The 17,948-nt window shown below is 33.8% G+C and overlaps 1 protein-coding gene across 3 annotated transcripts in view; it reads left to right on the top strand.

Annotated features, from left to right (window-relative positions):
* EIF4E (eukaryotic translation initiation factor 4E) overlaps window positions 1–16,741 on the top strand; it is a 53,846-nt gene extending 37,105 nt beyond the window's left edge. For all 3 annotated transcript variants that reach the window (XM_025873489.2, XM_025873490.2, XM_073892009.1), the window contains 4 exons: window positions 663–726; window positions 1,423–1,536; window positions 2,844–2,983; window positions 5,087–16,741. In XM_025873489.2, coding sequence (XP_025729274.1) covers window positions 663–726; window positions 1,423–1,536; window positions 2,844–2,983; window positions 5,087–5,201 — 433 coding nt within the window. In that variant the 3' untranslated portion in view covers window positions 5,202–16,741. The remainder of the gene's footprint in view (window positions 1–662; window positions 727–1,422; window positions 1,537–2,843; window positions 2,984–5,086) is intronic.
* Window positions 16,742–17,948: the final 1,207 nt, after the last annotated feature.

Here is a 17,948-nt window from a genome sequence, read left to right as displayed (position 1 = left end):
TATTCTGTTAATTTGGGGAAAGTTTAGAAATACAGATTCCAGGGTTCCACACTATGTATAAAGGGATTAAAATCACAAGGAGTAGGGCCTGGGGTGTTTTTTGTTTGCTTGCTCACTTGTTTTTTCCAAAGCTTTCCAAATGATTGCTATGCTGACTGACTAGTAATGACTGCAGTATTTGAGACCCATTGGTCTGTTCTAGGATGCCTTCAAGGATATTAGTGTTGTCTTTTAGTCATGCAGTCCTGACTTTCCCTTGATTTGTTTTTTTGTGTGTTTAAAACTGCTCATTAGCCTCATGAATTCTTTCATGCACTTAAAGCCGCCTCATACCTCCTATTATGAGTTTCTTTTATATATATATATATATATATATATATATATATAAATGTATGCACTGAGTTAACTAATATATCAAAATATACTTTTGTCAGAATAAAATCATTAAAAATACTTTCTTGAAAATCATCAAATGCTGATTCTTGAACTGACCATTATTAAGATACCTGTTTGGTCCATTACAGAAATTGACTCAGTAGACAAACAAGTAAACATGAACTTTTATCTTTTTATTTTTATCATGTTCTTTAAATATATATGTTAAGTACCTAAACTCTGCATTATATATTCTATGTTTATAATTGTCCTTTTCTTTTACCTAGTCTGTACAACCACATCCAGTTGTCTAGTAATTTAATGCCAGGCTGTGACTACTCACTTTTTAAGGTATGCTTAACTGGTGATTTCATATATTTATTATAAGACTGGACCGTTGAGTTACTTATTAAGAAATCTTGTCAGAAACTTAAGAATAGTTAATGCTCTGAGGTTTGGAGAATAATTAAATTAGTTTTACTGGGCTTTAGCATAAACAAATTTTACCCTATTGCTATAAATAATTGAGAATGAGAGCTCTTACTCTATGGGCACACACTGTGATTGATTTTTGAAGAGAGCTTTGATCATCCAGTCCAATCTCTCTCATACATTTGAGTAGACTGAAGTCTAGAGTTTGTCAGGAATTCTTAACTTGGGATGCATTGGTCTTTGGGATATTTATGTTTATTTATTGTCAAGTGGTAGGGGGTGGGGCATTCATTAACTCTGAAATTGCATAATTTTTGCATATATTTTCTAGATATCAAAATGTATGTAGCTTTTCAAGGGTATCCGTTTCTCAGTGTTTAAGAACCTCAAATTGAAACCCAAGGGTTTGATAGCTAATAAATATCTGTCAGGACTCTAATTCTGCAGTCCCATGCCTCTGGCTTTAAGTCCTGCCTGCTTTTTTCCCCACTACATCAATAACAGCTTTATGGAGAATAAAATAAGAAGTTGATAGAGTTGTTGCTTCCTCTTTCTAGTGATCTCCTCAATTAAAGTAACAATTTTGTCTAATATTATTACCTACTAACCTTGTAGGATGGTATTGAGCCTATGTGGGAAGATGAGAAAAACAAACGAGGAGGACGATGGCTAATTACATTGAACAAGCAGCAGAGACGAAGTGACCTGGACCGCTTTTGGCTAGAGACAGTAAGGTTTTAAAATTACAAAGCAGTTTTGGAATACTAAAACTTAATTTGGATTACATTTTACATCGGTTACTTAATTCAAGAGATAAGGATGCCCACCTTACAAAATCTAAGCCAGCAATTTTGTTCTGTCATGTGAATACCCCATATTTTAGATACTGGTACAGTGAAACCCCATACCATAGTACAAATCAGATAAAAAGTGATTGGTAGTTGACTCTCATCTTCCATGAGAGAGCTCATCCTGGTCATTTCATTAACTTCAAAATTACAGAACCTCGCGTTTTGTATGATGTAAGTTTTTACAGCCCTCTTAGTGTATTACTTTGTATACTAAATTTTTTAGATCAGTGAAGCAAACAATGAAATTGTAGCTTGATATTATTAACCTTATATATTGTGATATATATTGTGATATAACCTGGAACTTTTGGAACTTTTGGCTTTATAAAACATATATTAAATATGAGGTAACTGTCATTTTCTCTAGGGAGAAGTTCTAAACCCCAAGCTATCAGAAGTAGGGATAATAGTCTTTTTTGGATTCTTAGCACTTGTCACAGTGTCTCATTTATAGTTAGCACTTACTAAGTTAAGCAGTTAGTATTTGAATGAATGTTGTTTGGGTTTTTTTTTCTTTTTTAAATGAAGGGACTTAATTTTGCTTTGGGGGAGATTATCAGTAAATACATTTTAGAATTCCACTTTAAAAAGTCATTTCAGTTTTGTAAGATGACAAAAGTTCTGGAGATGGATGGTTGTGATAGTTATACAATGTTGTCAATATACTTAATGCCACTGAACCATACCCTTAAAAATGGTTAAAGTGATTTAATGGCATGTGTTGTCTATACTCAAAATTTTTTTAATGGTCAAAATGGGTAAAATTTATGTATATTTGCCACAATAAAAAAAATTTGTGTTCATGAAAAACAGCAAGAACAAGAGGCAGCATGAGCAACTATTCAGTTATTCCATTAAATTTGTCTGCTGGCAAGTAGAAGCAGCAGCAGAACAGATGAATATTAAGATGATTTGCCTTTTATGTTTGCCCTGACATCAATTCTTCATTTGCTAAAAAGGCTAGAACAACTGTTGATGTTCTTGATATTAAACAAAGAAACAAATGAATTTTTAAAAAGTCAAGACAAAGAGCTATATACATAAATATAAATTAGACATTCAGAAAGTCAACTTTTGATTTAAAAGCTGTTTCAGTTTTGTATATATACAAAAGAGACATTTGTAGTTCAATAAGCAGTGTATAATTTATTTCATGTAATTTGGGATTGAATTTTTTTTTTAAAGCTGCTGTGCCTTATTGGAGAATCTTTTGATGACTACAGTGATGATGTATGTGGAGCTGTTGTTAATGTTAGAACTAAAGGTGATAAGATAGCAATATGGACTACTGAATGTGAAAACAGAGAGGCTGTTACACATATAGGGTAAGTTTTGCTGTTCGTATACTTCCTTTAAAATATTAAGATAAAATAAAATATTAAGATAACTAAAAGCAGAAGTACTGTTATTTATAGCTTTAAAAATACTTAGATTTGTAGATTATTATTTTCCTTGTAATGTTTTCATGAAAACTTATAATCCTTAACTGTTCTGTTCGTTTTCATTTTTTTTTTTTAATTTCTGTAAAATTTCTTTTCCCTCACAATGGAGTATATAATCAATCACCAGAGCACTCTATTTTGGCATGTAACATTTTATTCATTTATCATATGACAATATTTTCTTTTTTCTACTTTAAAATCATAACATTAATATTATAATACTCTTAGTAATTCAGTGAGTGTTGGCAAGTAGTATATATGTATTCTGTGCACATGTGGGTACACTGTACATAAAATTTTCAGTGACATGTCTTAGTTCTGTCCGTATTTTTAAAACCCACATGTGTATGTTTTTAAATTTTTATGTGTGTGAATATTATTCCTTGCAAAAATTGCCTATCATTCCCACCCCCCTCCCCACCCCATACATTGGTCATTGTTACCTGGGATCTTCTTTTTATTACATTTAAATTAGTAAAATTTGACTTTAAATTTTGTGTTAAAATTAAGTATTGCTCATCGGTCACAAAATGTTTGGTTTGCCCTTTGTGATTTTTTTTCAAACATTATGAATTCTCCTTTAGTCCTTTTTGGACCAAAAGGTTTGGAAATTCTCCAGGTTTCATGCTACAGAGGTTTTCTCTAAAAGAGAAGTTGACTGTTGATTTGTGGTCGTATTCTAATCTTTCTGTCAGCATCAAAACTTATTAGTTGTGGGGATTTCATATTTGAAAACAGTTTAAAAGTAAGTGTGAATTTCTTTCCTCTGAAAATCTTGTATTTGTGTCAGTATTAAAAATTAATGAAATCTTTGTGAAATATTTGACTTTAGTTTTTCAAGGGAGGGTTTCTTTCTTTTTTTTAACCCTTCCAAGTTACATGGCTCAGTCCTCTGGCTTTCTGGCATTTTTAATGGTTAAGTATAATGGAAGGGAATACATGGTATCATAATATAAATCTGATAATAGTTATTTTAGTTATAAAATTATTTTTAGAAACTATTTGAAGGAAGGTAGTAGAATCTTCTGGAAGGTGGACTATGGATAAAACTGTCCTGGTATCATATTGAAGAATTTAGCTCCAGTATGTATAAATGTATATCTCTTTATTTTGGTGTTTATTTTTGAAGTGTTGCTATTTTTTCTTGAGAATAAATGTCTGGATTCCTACTTTACCTGTGATGCTATGATCTGTCCCCAATTTTACTTTGTCATCCTTTTTGCTCATACTCCTTTTCCTTATGAGCTGTAGCCACACAGCCTTATATTGTTCCCCAGCTTTCAGATGTGCTTCTTTCTCTCAGCATCTTACTTTTAACCTCATGACTTTTAAAGGGGAGATTTCTCTGATTTCACAGACAAGATTAGATCATCCTTGTTACACAACATCACAGCCCCTATACTTACCCACTTGGGCACTCATCATAGTTTGTTCTTAAAATAGAGTCAAATGTTATTTGAAAATTAGGTTGCAGAGTTAGTATATAAAGCAGAAATCATGTATGTTCTAAATTACTCTGAAAATATCATAAAGTAATAATTACAGTAAATGTAATTTGCAGTGATAATATTTATTATGGTTTATATGTAAAATATAATTTAGCATTTTATATCAGAAAATTAAAGTAGACATGTAGACAGTTTATTTTGTATAAATGAGTTATACATGTGATACAGCTCCAGTATATGTATTTGTGATTGTTTATAAATAATCAAATACTGTAAACACCCAGGGACCGTCCATGCTTTGCTTATTATTGATTTATTAGTAATTACTCAGTACCTGATAACATAGTAGAGTCTAAATATTGGTTTAGTGATTAACTGAGATTGTTGTGAAAAATGAAGAGTAAATTTTGCTAAAAGGAAAAGGATGTACAATTTCCTATTTCACTCTCTGGACTTTTTAATGTAAAGAACAGTAATATCAAATTTGGTGTGTGTGAATAAAAATTAATGGCTACTGTTTTTCTTTTTCTTCTTCTAGGAGGGTATACAAGGAAAGGTTAGGACTTCCTCCAAAGATAGTGATTGGTTATCAGTCCCATGCAGACACAGCTACTAAGAGCGGCTCCACCACTAAAAATAGGTTTGTTGTTTAAGAAGACACCTTCTGAGTATTCTCATAGGAGACTGCGTCAAGCAATCGAGATTTGGGAGCTGAACCAAAGCCTCTTCAAAAGCAGAGTGGACTGCATTTAAATTTGATTTCCATCTAAATGTTGCTAAGATATAAGAGAAGTCTCATTCGCCTTTGTCTTGTACTTCTGTGTTCATGTTTTTTTTTTTTTTTTTTTAATTTTGGCTAGAGTGTCCACTATCCCAATCAGAGAATTACAGTACACATCATCCCCAGAATCCATAAATGTGTTCCTGGCCCACTCTGTAATAGCTTAGTAGAATTACCATTACAAACACATCTTACCCATCCACAATATTCAAAAAAGAACTTGCATTTCTATACCTTACAGGAAAAAAATTCTGTTTATGTTCCATTGTATGCAGGAGCATATTTTGCTGGTTTGAAAGAGTATGAAGCATACAGTTTTCTAGCAATTTTCTTTGTTTCCTTTTACAGCATTGTCTTTGCTGTACTCTTGCTGATGGCTGCTAGATTTTAATTTATTTGTTTCCCTACTTGATAACATTAGTGATTCTGATTTCAGTTTTTCATTTGTTTTGCTTTTGTTTTTTTCCTCATGTAACATTGGTGAAGGATCCAGGAATATGACACAAAGGTGGAATAAACATTAATTTTGTGCATTCTTTGGTAATATTTTTGGTTTTTTGTAACTACAAAGCTTTGCTACAAATTTATGCATTTCATTCAAATCAGTGATCTATGTTTGTGTGATTTCCTAAACATAATTGTGGATTATAAAAAATGTAACATCATAATTACATTCCTAATTAGAATTAGTATGTCTGTTTTTGTATCTTTATGCTGTATTTTAACACTTTGTATTACTTAGGTTATTTTGCTTTGGTTAAAAAATGGCTCAAGTAGAAAAGCGGTCCCATTCATATTAAGACAGTGTACAAAACTGTAAATAAAATGTGTACAGTGAATTGTCTTTTAGACAACTAGATTTGTCCTTTTATTTCTCCATCTCTATAGAAGGAATTTGTACCTCTTATTGCCAGGCAGTCTCTATTGTGTCTTCTTGTAGTGTCTTCCACGTGAACAGCATAAGTTTGGAGCACTAGTTTGATTATTATGTTTATTACAAATTTTAATAAATTGAATAGGTAGCACCATATATATGGAATTAAATTGATGTGGCTATCTTTGTTTTTTATACAGGAAGGCACAGTCCTTCGGTCTTAGGTAAATAATGTACTCTTAATGTGGTAGAACTCCAGAGAGTTGTTATCTTGGTGCGTTACCATTTGATTGGTAGGAATGGTAGTTGTAAAACTTCGTTGCTGCATTGAGATGTTCTTTTCTAAGTGTCAACATGATAGCATAGGGAAAGAGTTCAGGTGGTGGGGGCATATTCATTAGGAATTTTGTTAGTGTTACTGTCTAAATAGAATGGAATAAATAGGTATGAAGACATTTATATTGGTAAATTGGTATAGTATGGTTTTATGTAAATTAGAAAACTTGATCTACTCTTTGTAGGTATTTGAAAGCACATGTGAAAAACTTTGTATATAATAATTGTGTGTTTCAGATGAGAGAAAATGAAATTGGTTATTATAGACAAAAGGGTAAGCTGGACTTACAGATAGAATGAAAATCATTAGATAAGAGGAAAATTTGTCTTTAAATGATGATTATGAATTAATTTAAAAACTGATAAGTTTGACAAAAATCCTATATAAAGTAAACATGAAATTAATAGTATTGATTTCATTGAAGAATTTTAAAACCGTTTAAAGGGTGCCACAGGCTACCATCTGAGTACTCTCAATACCACAAACACCTCTCGTTCAGTATTCTAGAAATACTGAATCTTTTGTGTTTATAATCTCAATAGACTGTATCTGATACCTGCTTTTTAAGCTTGGGTGATTGGATAAGGTGATTTATTGTCTGTTTATGTGTAGTTGTGAGCACTACAAGAGCTGCTTCTAAGTGATGGTGGTGATGGTGGTGTGTTGGCAATGGGTGGGATTGGAGTAGTATATCTATTAGAACTCAGTGCTCTATTTCCTTAATTCTGAGATGTAGTCCATTTTAAGAAGCATCGGCTTTCAGGAGTGGAGGGAGGAATAATTAAGTGTACAATTTCTAAATTTTTTAAAAAACCTGATTTATAATATGCATTTGATTATCCTTATTATTACTATTTTAGAATCATAATCAGTTTTATTTTAAGTCTTTTCCCAGTGGGTGGGGAGAATGATAAATTACTGAGTCACTCTTGGCAGATGCTACATAAGTATTACAATGACTTGCAACTTTTCATAACTTCATTAGCATCTTTTCTAAATATAAGATTAGACTGTACATGATTTTCTATCTTACTTTTTTCTCCCTGTCCAATAGGAGATGATAAATAAATATATTTTCATAATAGAGAAATGAAATCTTTTAATAGAAGAATTGTAATTAATTGTAGGGATGTGACATATTTAACCAATTTAATTGTTAATCCAGTTCTAGAGAAGGATTTGAGACATACTGTGTAAGAAATAATTACAATACTTATATAGTACTTACTATGTGGCAGGCAGTGTTCCAAGCACTTTACATGCACTTTAACTTGCACAATTATCCTTTGATGTAGGTGCTGTTATTCCCATTTTATAGATGAAACAGAAGCAGTGAGGATGTAAGTTACTTTACAGCTTGTAAGTTGCAAAATTCATTTGGTTCCAGAGACCCTATAATTACATTATACTCTCTCAGTAGTGTAGAGCCTATCTTACAGGCTATAGTGAATCACATCAGATTGTAGTCATTGTATAGGCCAGGCATTTTACTTTCATTTTACTTCCTTTGGTAATGGAACTTAAAATAGGCCCCCGAGGCTCACCCTGTTAGCAATCAACTAAATTAATCATTTGGGGGAGTTTTGAGAACATGGAAACAAAGATAACAGGAGTTTATAGATACATGAGTTACATAGTTAATATAAGTTAAGCAGATATTTTCATATATAACCTTAAGTGTCTATATCCTGTTATCTTCTAAAATAAATGGTAAAATAAAGCAAAATTTTCAAGTTGATAGGAGTCAACCTTCTTAAATGCTGTAGCTTGCATTTAAAAGGATAATTTTAATTTTCTAAGGTAGTATGATGCAGTGTTTTACATTTTAAAATTAAAACGTTAATGACAAGTCTCTATGCTACTTTTTATCTCTAATTGTTAGGGGTTGTCTTCATTATTTAGTGGAGGTGGGGGGGAACAACTAAATTTTCTCACTCAGAGTCAGACTCTAGATGAATGCAAGATTTTAGGTCGGATTGACATTAGAAAACAAAATGCTAGGTCATTGTTCTCTCTGGACCAGTTTAGAAATTGAGAATGTCTACATTCTATAGCAGTTTGATATTACTGTCACATTAAAATATATGATCAGTAATTTTTCTAGTAATTTTTGAAAATATATTTTACAAAAGTATGTTTTTGACAGAGTGCAATTTAAGGGTTAAAACTGGTCCTTCACATATAATTTGAGAAACACTACTCTTAGGTAGTTTTCCTCAGGAGCCAAGACCAGCTCATTTGCCTGCTCTTTGCTGAAACAACTAGGTTTGTTATTTCTCTGTGCCTCATCTCCTCACAACTACTGGACTTGGTGTCAAAATTTCAGTCCTGAACTGTAACATCTTTAATACTGTGTGGTATCCTGCTTACTATGAATTCCAAAGTAGACATGAGGCAGCCTTCCTAGTACTTTGAGTAGTTTAGATTTTAATGTTGCTGTTTCTATTCCACTGCTAGAAGCCAGAAATGAAATTGCAGTCATGCGGTCACATGTGGTACTATGGTTTTTTTTTTAATTCAGAGGAACAAATTTTCACTTTATTTTTTAAATTTTATTTATTTATTTGACAGGGTGAGAGAGGAACACAAGCAGGGGGAGTGGGAGAGGGAGAGGGAGAAGCAGGCTTCCCGCTGAGCAGGGAGCCCAATGTGGGGCTTGATCCCAGGACCCCGGGATCATGACCTGAGCCAGAGGCAGATGCTTAACGACTGAGCCACCCAGGTGCCCCCAATTTTCACATTTTAATCTTGTCCCGTTTTCTTTTAATTCAGAACTTGTAATGCCTCATAGTTTTTCACAGAGGTTCTGTTCCTACCTTTCATACCCCCCCAAAAATATGTATTGAATACTTATATTTATTATGTTCTCGGTAATGGGCATACAGCAGAAAATAGAATGAATAGAATAAAAAGCCCCTGCTGTAAACTTTTAAAAGCAGACATGTCTTAAAAATAAATCTATAAAGTTCTGCAGTTTCTGTTATTGAAATAGAATTCCTTGCATCTCTATTACTAGGAATTAATCTGAAGGTACATATAAAATAAGGCTGTTTAACATTGAATGAACAGATCACACTATATAGGAAGACTGGCTAAACCCTCACATGCGAATTACAGCTTTTGAAAGATGTAATTTTTACTTTATTACTGAAGTCTGTAAGATTGTCCAAGAGAAATTTGGTAGTTCTTTTCTGGTTATGTTGATTGTACTTTTTAAAAATTACAACTTTCATTTAACATACTGAGTATGGTGAAGCATTTTAGATGTCTACATTGGTGTGGTTTTATAGAGAGCAGTCCTACAGCTACCCTCCCAAAATACTGATAATGTTTTTTCCTTTAATGTTTGACCAAACATAATGCATGCTTATTTTATTTTCACTACAGAAAGGTAGAAGGTAAAAATTTCCTCTCATTCAGTCCCACTCTTCTTTTTCAAGGTACCACTCACATCTACTGTAAATGTCTGGATTTTCTGTGCACACACCAGATACATGTGTGGGCATGTGTGTGTAACTTTGGACACAAATCATTTTGCTGGCGTTTTCTCATTTAGTAATTTTGGACATTTTTACCTGTCATTGCGCACATAGAACATTATTTTTGTTCATGGTCTAGTGATCCATTGTATGAATGTGTGCTCTGTTGGAGGACTGCCTGCCTGCTTTCCTGGTCATTTTTGCCTTTATATAAGTCCCCTGTGTAAATTGTAGTCTTACCTTTGTATACTGGAGTTTTTTGGGTTTGGGTAGAGGAAATAGTTTTCTGTTCTTTAGCAGTGACACTTACTCTCTACCCCTTCCCCATCCAGACTATTCTAATCCACATACATGAATCATCATCAGTTCTATAACTGTTCTGTAGTGCTCCTTTGCAAGTTTTGCAGTTTGGGGCCTTGTGATATTTTTTTAATTGGTTTTTAATTGCTTTACTTCTCATGAGCCAACATTGTTATAAATATAAGTCATAAATAGTTTCTTTGCTAGATTGTATGTTTTCCCAAAGACAAGCAATAAGACCTATTATATTTTAGGCCTGTAACATTGAAAAAGCTTGAATCAAATACATTGATATTGGACCCTGTTTTATTTTTAAGCAGTGTAATGAACTTAACTTCATAATTTTTGAAATGAGAGCATTTCCCAAACACATCTATATATTGTCAAAACCATTTCCCTTGGCATTTGGTTTTGTTTTTAAGGGTATTAATTTTTTGCTTTATTTTTGTTTTCAACCTTTGACTCAATTTTGTGTAAATAGTTTCTGTGAAATGTCTGTGGAGTTTGTTTTTATATAGGATACTCTATAAAATAATGTGAGGTGCAAGATTTTGCTCCAACTTGACCCTGCTTTGTGTTGTCTCATGTCATGGCCTTAAGTGTATTACATACACATTTGGGGCCTTTTTCTGTGTTCTGGCTCTGCTTCCAGATAATGACCATGGTTAAATAATTGCAGTGTCCTGCACTTCCTCAAGCATAAGGGATTTGTTAATTGAGCCAGAATGACATTTAAGGGAATCATGAGTTTTCATTTCACATGCTTTTTCTACTTTCAGGAAACCACTAATAATTTACCTCCTCCTCATGCTTTTCAGAAAGTGCTGTTCTTCATAAAGTTTCTGTCTTTAAATATTCATATTTTCCATTTCTGCTCTTCTTAGGTTATCCATTCTGTCATTTTATTTGTGACAGTGACTTCCAAATATTTGTCCTTATCCATGACCTTCCTCTTGTGCTTCAGATTTGTTTCTCCCTGACTATTGGATCTCTTATGTCAGGGGTTAGCAAACTACCAACTCATAGGCTACGTTTGGTCTGCATTCCATTTTGTAAATAAAATTCTATTGAAACAGCCACATCCATTTGTTTATATATGTCTGTGGCTGTTTGTGCTACAGTGGCAGAGTTGGCTGGTTGTGATAGAGACTGTGGCCTACAAAGACTAAGATACTATCTGACCCTTAGTGGAAAAAGGGCTAATTCTTTTTTCTTTTCTTTTTTTAAGTCTGATCCTTAGTCTAAATGTTTTGTAGCCATGGTGTTACTGGCAAAAGCCAAATATCTTCTTCTCTTCCCATTTCCTTTTCACTTCTAGCAAACTCCTAACCCCGTCCCCACTTGATGGCTTTATTACCAATACAGTCAATTAAGTATGATGTGCATTGTTATTTATTTCCTTTCACCTTCCACTTAACACAGTGTCTCTCAGTCCACCACAGTTTCTCCTAATTGTCCCTTTTAGTGTCTGGGTTTTTATGTTAAAAGACATCTCCAGTTGAACTCCTTCCTTTTTGCCCATGTCCTCAAATGCTTATTGTTTTATCTGCATGTTAAGACTTCTTTTACTGCTCTTTTGAAAGCAAAGTAACCAGTGTTTTTGCAAACTGGAAAATACTGGAGCTTCTGTACTTGTTATCAAAGTGATAGTTGGTGTTTTTAATTATAAAAATGATTGCAAGGTGGTTTTTGAATTATCCAAGAAAGCTTGTACTCACTCCGTAGGACTCTTACTAATATATTTACTGTATTATCTAAAGCAGCATGTAGTATGCATTTATTTGTTCCTTGTTTTATTACAGGGAGTAGAAGAATGAAGAAAGGGGGGAAATGTGAGAAAAGATTAAGCCAGAAGTAAGGTTAGCATGAAAAATGCATTCATTCCATGAAGTCAGTCTAGCAACCAAATAAAAGGGAAAAGCAAGTAATTCAGAGATGCTAATATACTATGCTTGGGCAACTGCATTTGTGGCCACAATTTTTGCTGTAAGTCATCTAACAGGCTATGGCAAAGGACAGGATCCAGTCAATATTCCATAGAAAGATCAAAGGAAAAAACAGCTACCTGATCCAGAAAAGCACATACACACATGCTTTGGAGTCTGACAGCCTGAGTTCAGATTCTAGTTCTGCCATCTATTAGATATATAAACTTAGTAAAATTCATTGAGCTCTTTAAGTCAATTTTGTCATCTGTGAAGCAGGTGATAAATCAGAGGGCAGTTGTGAGACTTAATTGAGGTTGTGTGTACAGAGTACAGTGCAGTGCTTGATGTGTTGTGAATGTGTAATGACTATTAGTCATCTTCCATGGGTCTTCATAAAAAACGAATGTGCTAGAACACCTGTAGTGTACATGATGCAGTGACTGACATTCTATAGTAATTCTTTTATGGGGTTTTTAAAAATGTTTGTCAATGTAAGCTAATGAGGTGATGCAAACTAGTTCCATAAGTGTCACTGGGTAGGGGGCTCAACTACTTTTTGAGATCCAAGTTTATAATCCAGTCAAGTACATAGAATCTCAGGGTATAATGTAATGGTTCTTAATCTAACAGTTTTTGATGGGACGAAGTTATGTGTTACCCCTCCAGGGTGGCTGTGCATATATATCAAATTGTATATAGTATTTGGGAATTCTGTTGACCTCCTGAAGCCACTCCATGGATTAATTAGCCTGAATGTCCTTGTATCACCAAATGAAGGGCTCCTGCTCTAGGGGGATGGTAATGTGCATAAATCTTTAAATCAGTAGTTCTTAAATCTGTCAGACATAGCACCCCATATGTAAAAGGAAATGTATCATTGCACATTCTTATCCTGAAGTGTGAAATTCATGGGTGATATAACTTGCTTATCCACATTTTAAAGAAAAATTAACAAATACCCTAACTAGAGAATAATAGAATAACAAGAGAAGAAAAATTAGAGGGAAGTAGTTTTTAGTAAAATTATTTTAGCTCAAGTATAACTACATAATGATGTCTGATAATTGAACTTCTACCTAGTATCAGTAGGAAGGTGATAGTCTTAAATGTAAGCTATTACGTTACTCTGAAATGGTGAATAATACTTAGTAAAGTTCTGGACTAAAACTATCTTTTCAATTTACATATGGTATTTCTAGAAAATTCAGAGTATGTTAAGATTGTGCAAAAATTGGTTAAATGACATTATGTAATATAGTTAAATTCAAAATTTCAATTCAAAATCTGTTACAAATAGATTTTTTAAAAGGTTATGTGAATGTCTGGCAGGATGTTTGAATGTTGTTTAAGATACTAGTCCTTAGGTGTGTAGATCTCTTTTGTGTACTCCACCTGTAATTGCTACAAGCAAAGTATCCCATAAATTTCCACTGATGGTAGTGGTCAGTGGTACTGTGCCCATTGACAACCAGTCCTTTAGATTGTTTTCATTCTGCACGTGAATCAGCTGGCCATTCTGTTCATTATACTTGGAATCAAACCTGTAATTCTGCATTTCTAATAAGTTCCAAGTGATTCAGGTGATTATTGTGATCCATGGACCATACTTTAAGGCATAATGCTCTGTATCTGCACTGTCCAAAATGGTACATTTTTCTTTAATTGCAAAAAGTTCTATTAAGGAGCTGTGGCAAATACCTTTCTCAAGTGATCTTTTAATAGGTTTCAAATACCAGTGAGTTTTACTTCTTGACATTTGTCTGAAGAACTAGTTATGTTTGTGATCATACGCTTTAGGAGCAGTGTTTGGAATAAGATTGCCATTCTTTTTGTGAAAGTTGAACTTGATAAAGACATGTACCTGAATGGAATGTCACCAAATCTGCAGAGATGGATCTAGATTTGTACTGAAGGAGTTCTGAAGCATAAAACAACCTACAATAAGGAATACATTTTATATTGTGGCTCAATTTATATGTATATGTATATGTATATCCCAAAACAAAAGTTTCACTAAGCTGTACTCAACTTTACCATAAGGGACGCATTCTGAGATTTTTCTGTGCTGATCTGTTTTTGTTTTGTTTTTTGTTTTTTTTAATGCTGGTCTTGATCTTCATCTAGTTAGTCACATCTGCAGTTTGAAAAAATACCATAGGAAATATCCCTGGTAATGTGAACCTATTAAATTTATAAAGCAGGTTTGTTTTGTTTTGTTTTGTTTTAAGATTTATTTATCTGAGAGAGGGAGAGTCCCAAGTAGACTCCGTGCTGAGCACAGAGTCCTACCCAGGGCTCAATCTCAAGACCCTGAGATCATAATCTGAGCTGAAATCAAGAGTCCAATGCTTAACTGACTGCACCACCCTAAAAATATAAAACAGTTTATACCGTTTGGCCACATCGGCAATGGAAAAGTATTTATAAAGCCTTTGTTACTTGTTTATACTTGGTTTAACTTTTTTTTTAAAGTTTTATTTATTTAATCTCTACACCCAGTGTGGGGCTGGAACTTAAAACCCTGAGATCAAGAGTTGCATGCTCTTCTGACTGAGCCAGCCAGGTGCCCCTAGTTTAACTTTTTAAAAACTGAAGTAAGATTAGTATATAATACTAGCTTGAAGTGTATGACATAATTCAGTATTTGTATACAGTACAAGGTGATCACCACCATAAGTCTAGTTACCATCCATCACCATACAATTGACTTCACTCGTTTCGCTCACCCCCCCAATCCTCGTCCCCTCTGATAGCGATCAGTCTGTTCTCTATATGAGTTTGGTTTGCAAGTTTGTCTTTTAGATTCCACATATAAGTGAAATCATATGTTATTTGTCTTTCTCTGGCTTCTTAGCATAATATGTTTAAGGTCCATCCATGTCTCAAATAGATTTTTTTTTTAATGGCCTCAGTAGTATTCCATTATGTGTGTATACCACATTTTGATTCATTCATCCATTGACGGACTCTTAGGTTGTTTTCGTGTCTTGGCTATTGTAAATAATGCTGCAATGAACATAATGGGGTGCATACATCTTTTTGAAATAGTGTTTTTGTTTGGATAAGTACCCAGAAGTGGAATAGGTGGATCATGTGGTAGTTATATTTTTAATTTATTAAGGAACCTCCATACTGTTTTCCATAGTGGCTCACCAACTTATATTCCCACAAAGGACCGCTTTTCTCTACATCCTCGCCAACACTTGTTATTTCTTGTCTTTTTGATTCTAGCCATTCTGACTGATGGGAGATGATATCTCATTGTGATTTTGTTTTGCATTTCCCTGATAATTAATGATGTTGAACATCTTTGATGTGTCTGTTGGCCATCTGTATGTCTTCTTTGGAAAAATACGTATTTAGACTCTGCCCATTTTTTAAATAGGATTGTTTGGGGTTTTTTGCTATTAAGTTGTTTGAGTTCTTTTAACTTTTAATTAGACTCTAACATATAAACAAAATATATTCCTAGGTAAATGAATGGGTATTGTTAAGTCTTAATCAGTTAAAATAGTCACAACATTGTAAGAACTGATAATGCTGGTTTTATTTTTTTATTTTATTTTACTTTATTTAATTGATAGAGCGAGAGAGGTAACACAAGCAGGGGGAGTGGGAGAGGGAGAAGCAGGCTTCCGGCCAAGCAGGGAGCCCAATGTGGGGCTCCATCCCAGGACCCTGGAACCGTGACCCGAGCCGAAGGCAGTTGCTTAACCAACTGAGCCACCCAGGCGCCCGTTATTTTATTTTATTTTTTGAGAGAGAGTGTAAGTGGGTTGGAGTGAGGGGCAAGGGCAGAGGGAGAGAGAATCCCAAGCAGTCTCTACCCCCAGCAAGGAGCCTGAATTAGGGCTTGATCTCACAACCCTGAGATCATGACTGAGCTGAAATCAAGAGTCAGATGCTTAACCAGTGGAGCCATTCAGGTGCCCCAATAATGCTGGTTTTAGATAGGTACTCTGTGGAATGTTTTTTTGGGGGGAACAATAATTATATTGCACACTACTTGCCTATTTAAGGTCACAGTTCATGGTAGTAAACCTGGATCATCTGCAATAACCTGAATACTTAACTTTGTATAATAAAAGAGCCTATATTCATCATCCAAGTGTGGTATCAACTTACTAAGTTAAAAATTGAAAAGAAGGTGCAGGGAATATGCACTTTAACTTTATCCCACTGGAATTCTGATCTATTAAAGATGTTTCTTAGTATTCAGTCTCCCACAAGTATTAATAAATAGGCTCAGTATTTAGCCATTCAGTAAATATTGAGGACCTATTATATGTTAGGCATTGCTAAGTCTTGAGTAGACAATGATGAACAAAAGACATGGTTCCTACCCCACCCCCACACCATGATGATTATAATCTGTAAATTTGTATAATGTAAATTAAAATATGTTTATTAAATGGTTATTACATGCCAGGGTAGTTTATACTAACAACAAAGCAGAACAAAAGTCTCTCACCTAATAAATCTTGTTCTAATAGATTTGTAGATGTGTTCATTTTCCCTTTGTATTTGTGAAAGTTTTTGCCTCATCAATTCAATGCAAAGTTCTTTGATGCTAACAGATAACATTTCACTGTTAATTGTATGCTTTATCATACAGAAAAATGGCTAATGTTTCTCCATTGCAGTAGATAATCATTGATGTTACTTACCCTGAACACCCCTCCTCTACTCCCTACTTCCGGAAGTCCCTGCGGCTTTAGTGTAGGTTAGGATCTTGAATAGGTAGTTTATTCCAGAACAATAATTAGTTATCTATGTGTGAACTCCAGAAAATATTTTTTAACTTTTAATTTTGACAATTTCAAAGTCATAGAAAAATTGTAATAATACAAAGAATTTCTGTATACCTTCACCCAGATTCATCAATGTTAGCATTTTACCACATTTACTTTATTCTAAATTTTTTTTCTGAACCTCTTGAGAATAGCTGATACCCTCCTTTGCCCTAAATACTTCAGTGTGTTTCTTAAAATATTTACTGCATATTTCCTAAAAGCCAGGATGTTTTCTTACCTACGCATAATACAATGATCAAAATCAGGAAATTAGCACTGATACAATGGTATAATCCATAGATCTTACTCAGATATTATCATCTGTCCCAATAATTTCCTTGATAGCAATTGAAAACCAGTTTATATGTTGCATTCAGGTATCCTATCCCTTTAGCATCCTTTAATCTGGAATCGGTCCTCAGCCCTCCTTTTGGCTTAATGACAATAACATCTTTGAAGAGAACCGGCCAGCTATTTTGTAGTCTATTTCTGTTTGGGTTTGAATAATGGTTCCTCATGATTAGAATGAGGTTATGAACTTTCAGCAAGTATACAACAGAAGTTAACGTGTTTTTCTCAGGGCATCCTACCAGGAACACATGATGCCAATTTGTTCCATTACTGGTGATGTTAATTTTGATCACTTGAATAAGGTAATTTCTGTGGGTTTCTCCATTTTACAGCAGAGGATTTTACTAATTTTCCCTTTGTAGTTAATAAGTATCTTGTTGTGGAACTTCTGTTTCTTCACAAATTTTGCCCACAAAGTTTTAGTACCTAGTGATGGTGATATCTTCAGTTACGATTGACAAATGGTGATTTTTCTATTTCATAATCCTTCTGTATTTATTAGTTGGTTTTCTTTTGTTAGAGCTTTCTCTTATTTAGTGAAGACTCATGCTTTCCAT

This window comes from Callorhinus ursinus, unplaced genomic scaffold (genome assembly GCF_003265705.2).
Source record: "Callorhinus ursinus isolate GAN/ISIS: 27379988/994484 unplaced genomic scaffold, GSC_fseal_2.0 scaffold4, whole genome shotgun sequence".
In the NCBI taxonomy this organism is placed as follows: Eukaryota; Metazoa; Chordata; class Mammalia; order Carnivora; family Otariidae; genus Callorhinus; species Callorhinus ursinus.
Note: the sequence above shows the minus strand (reverse complement) of the source record. Positions and strands in the feature narration are given on the sequence as shown.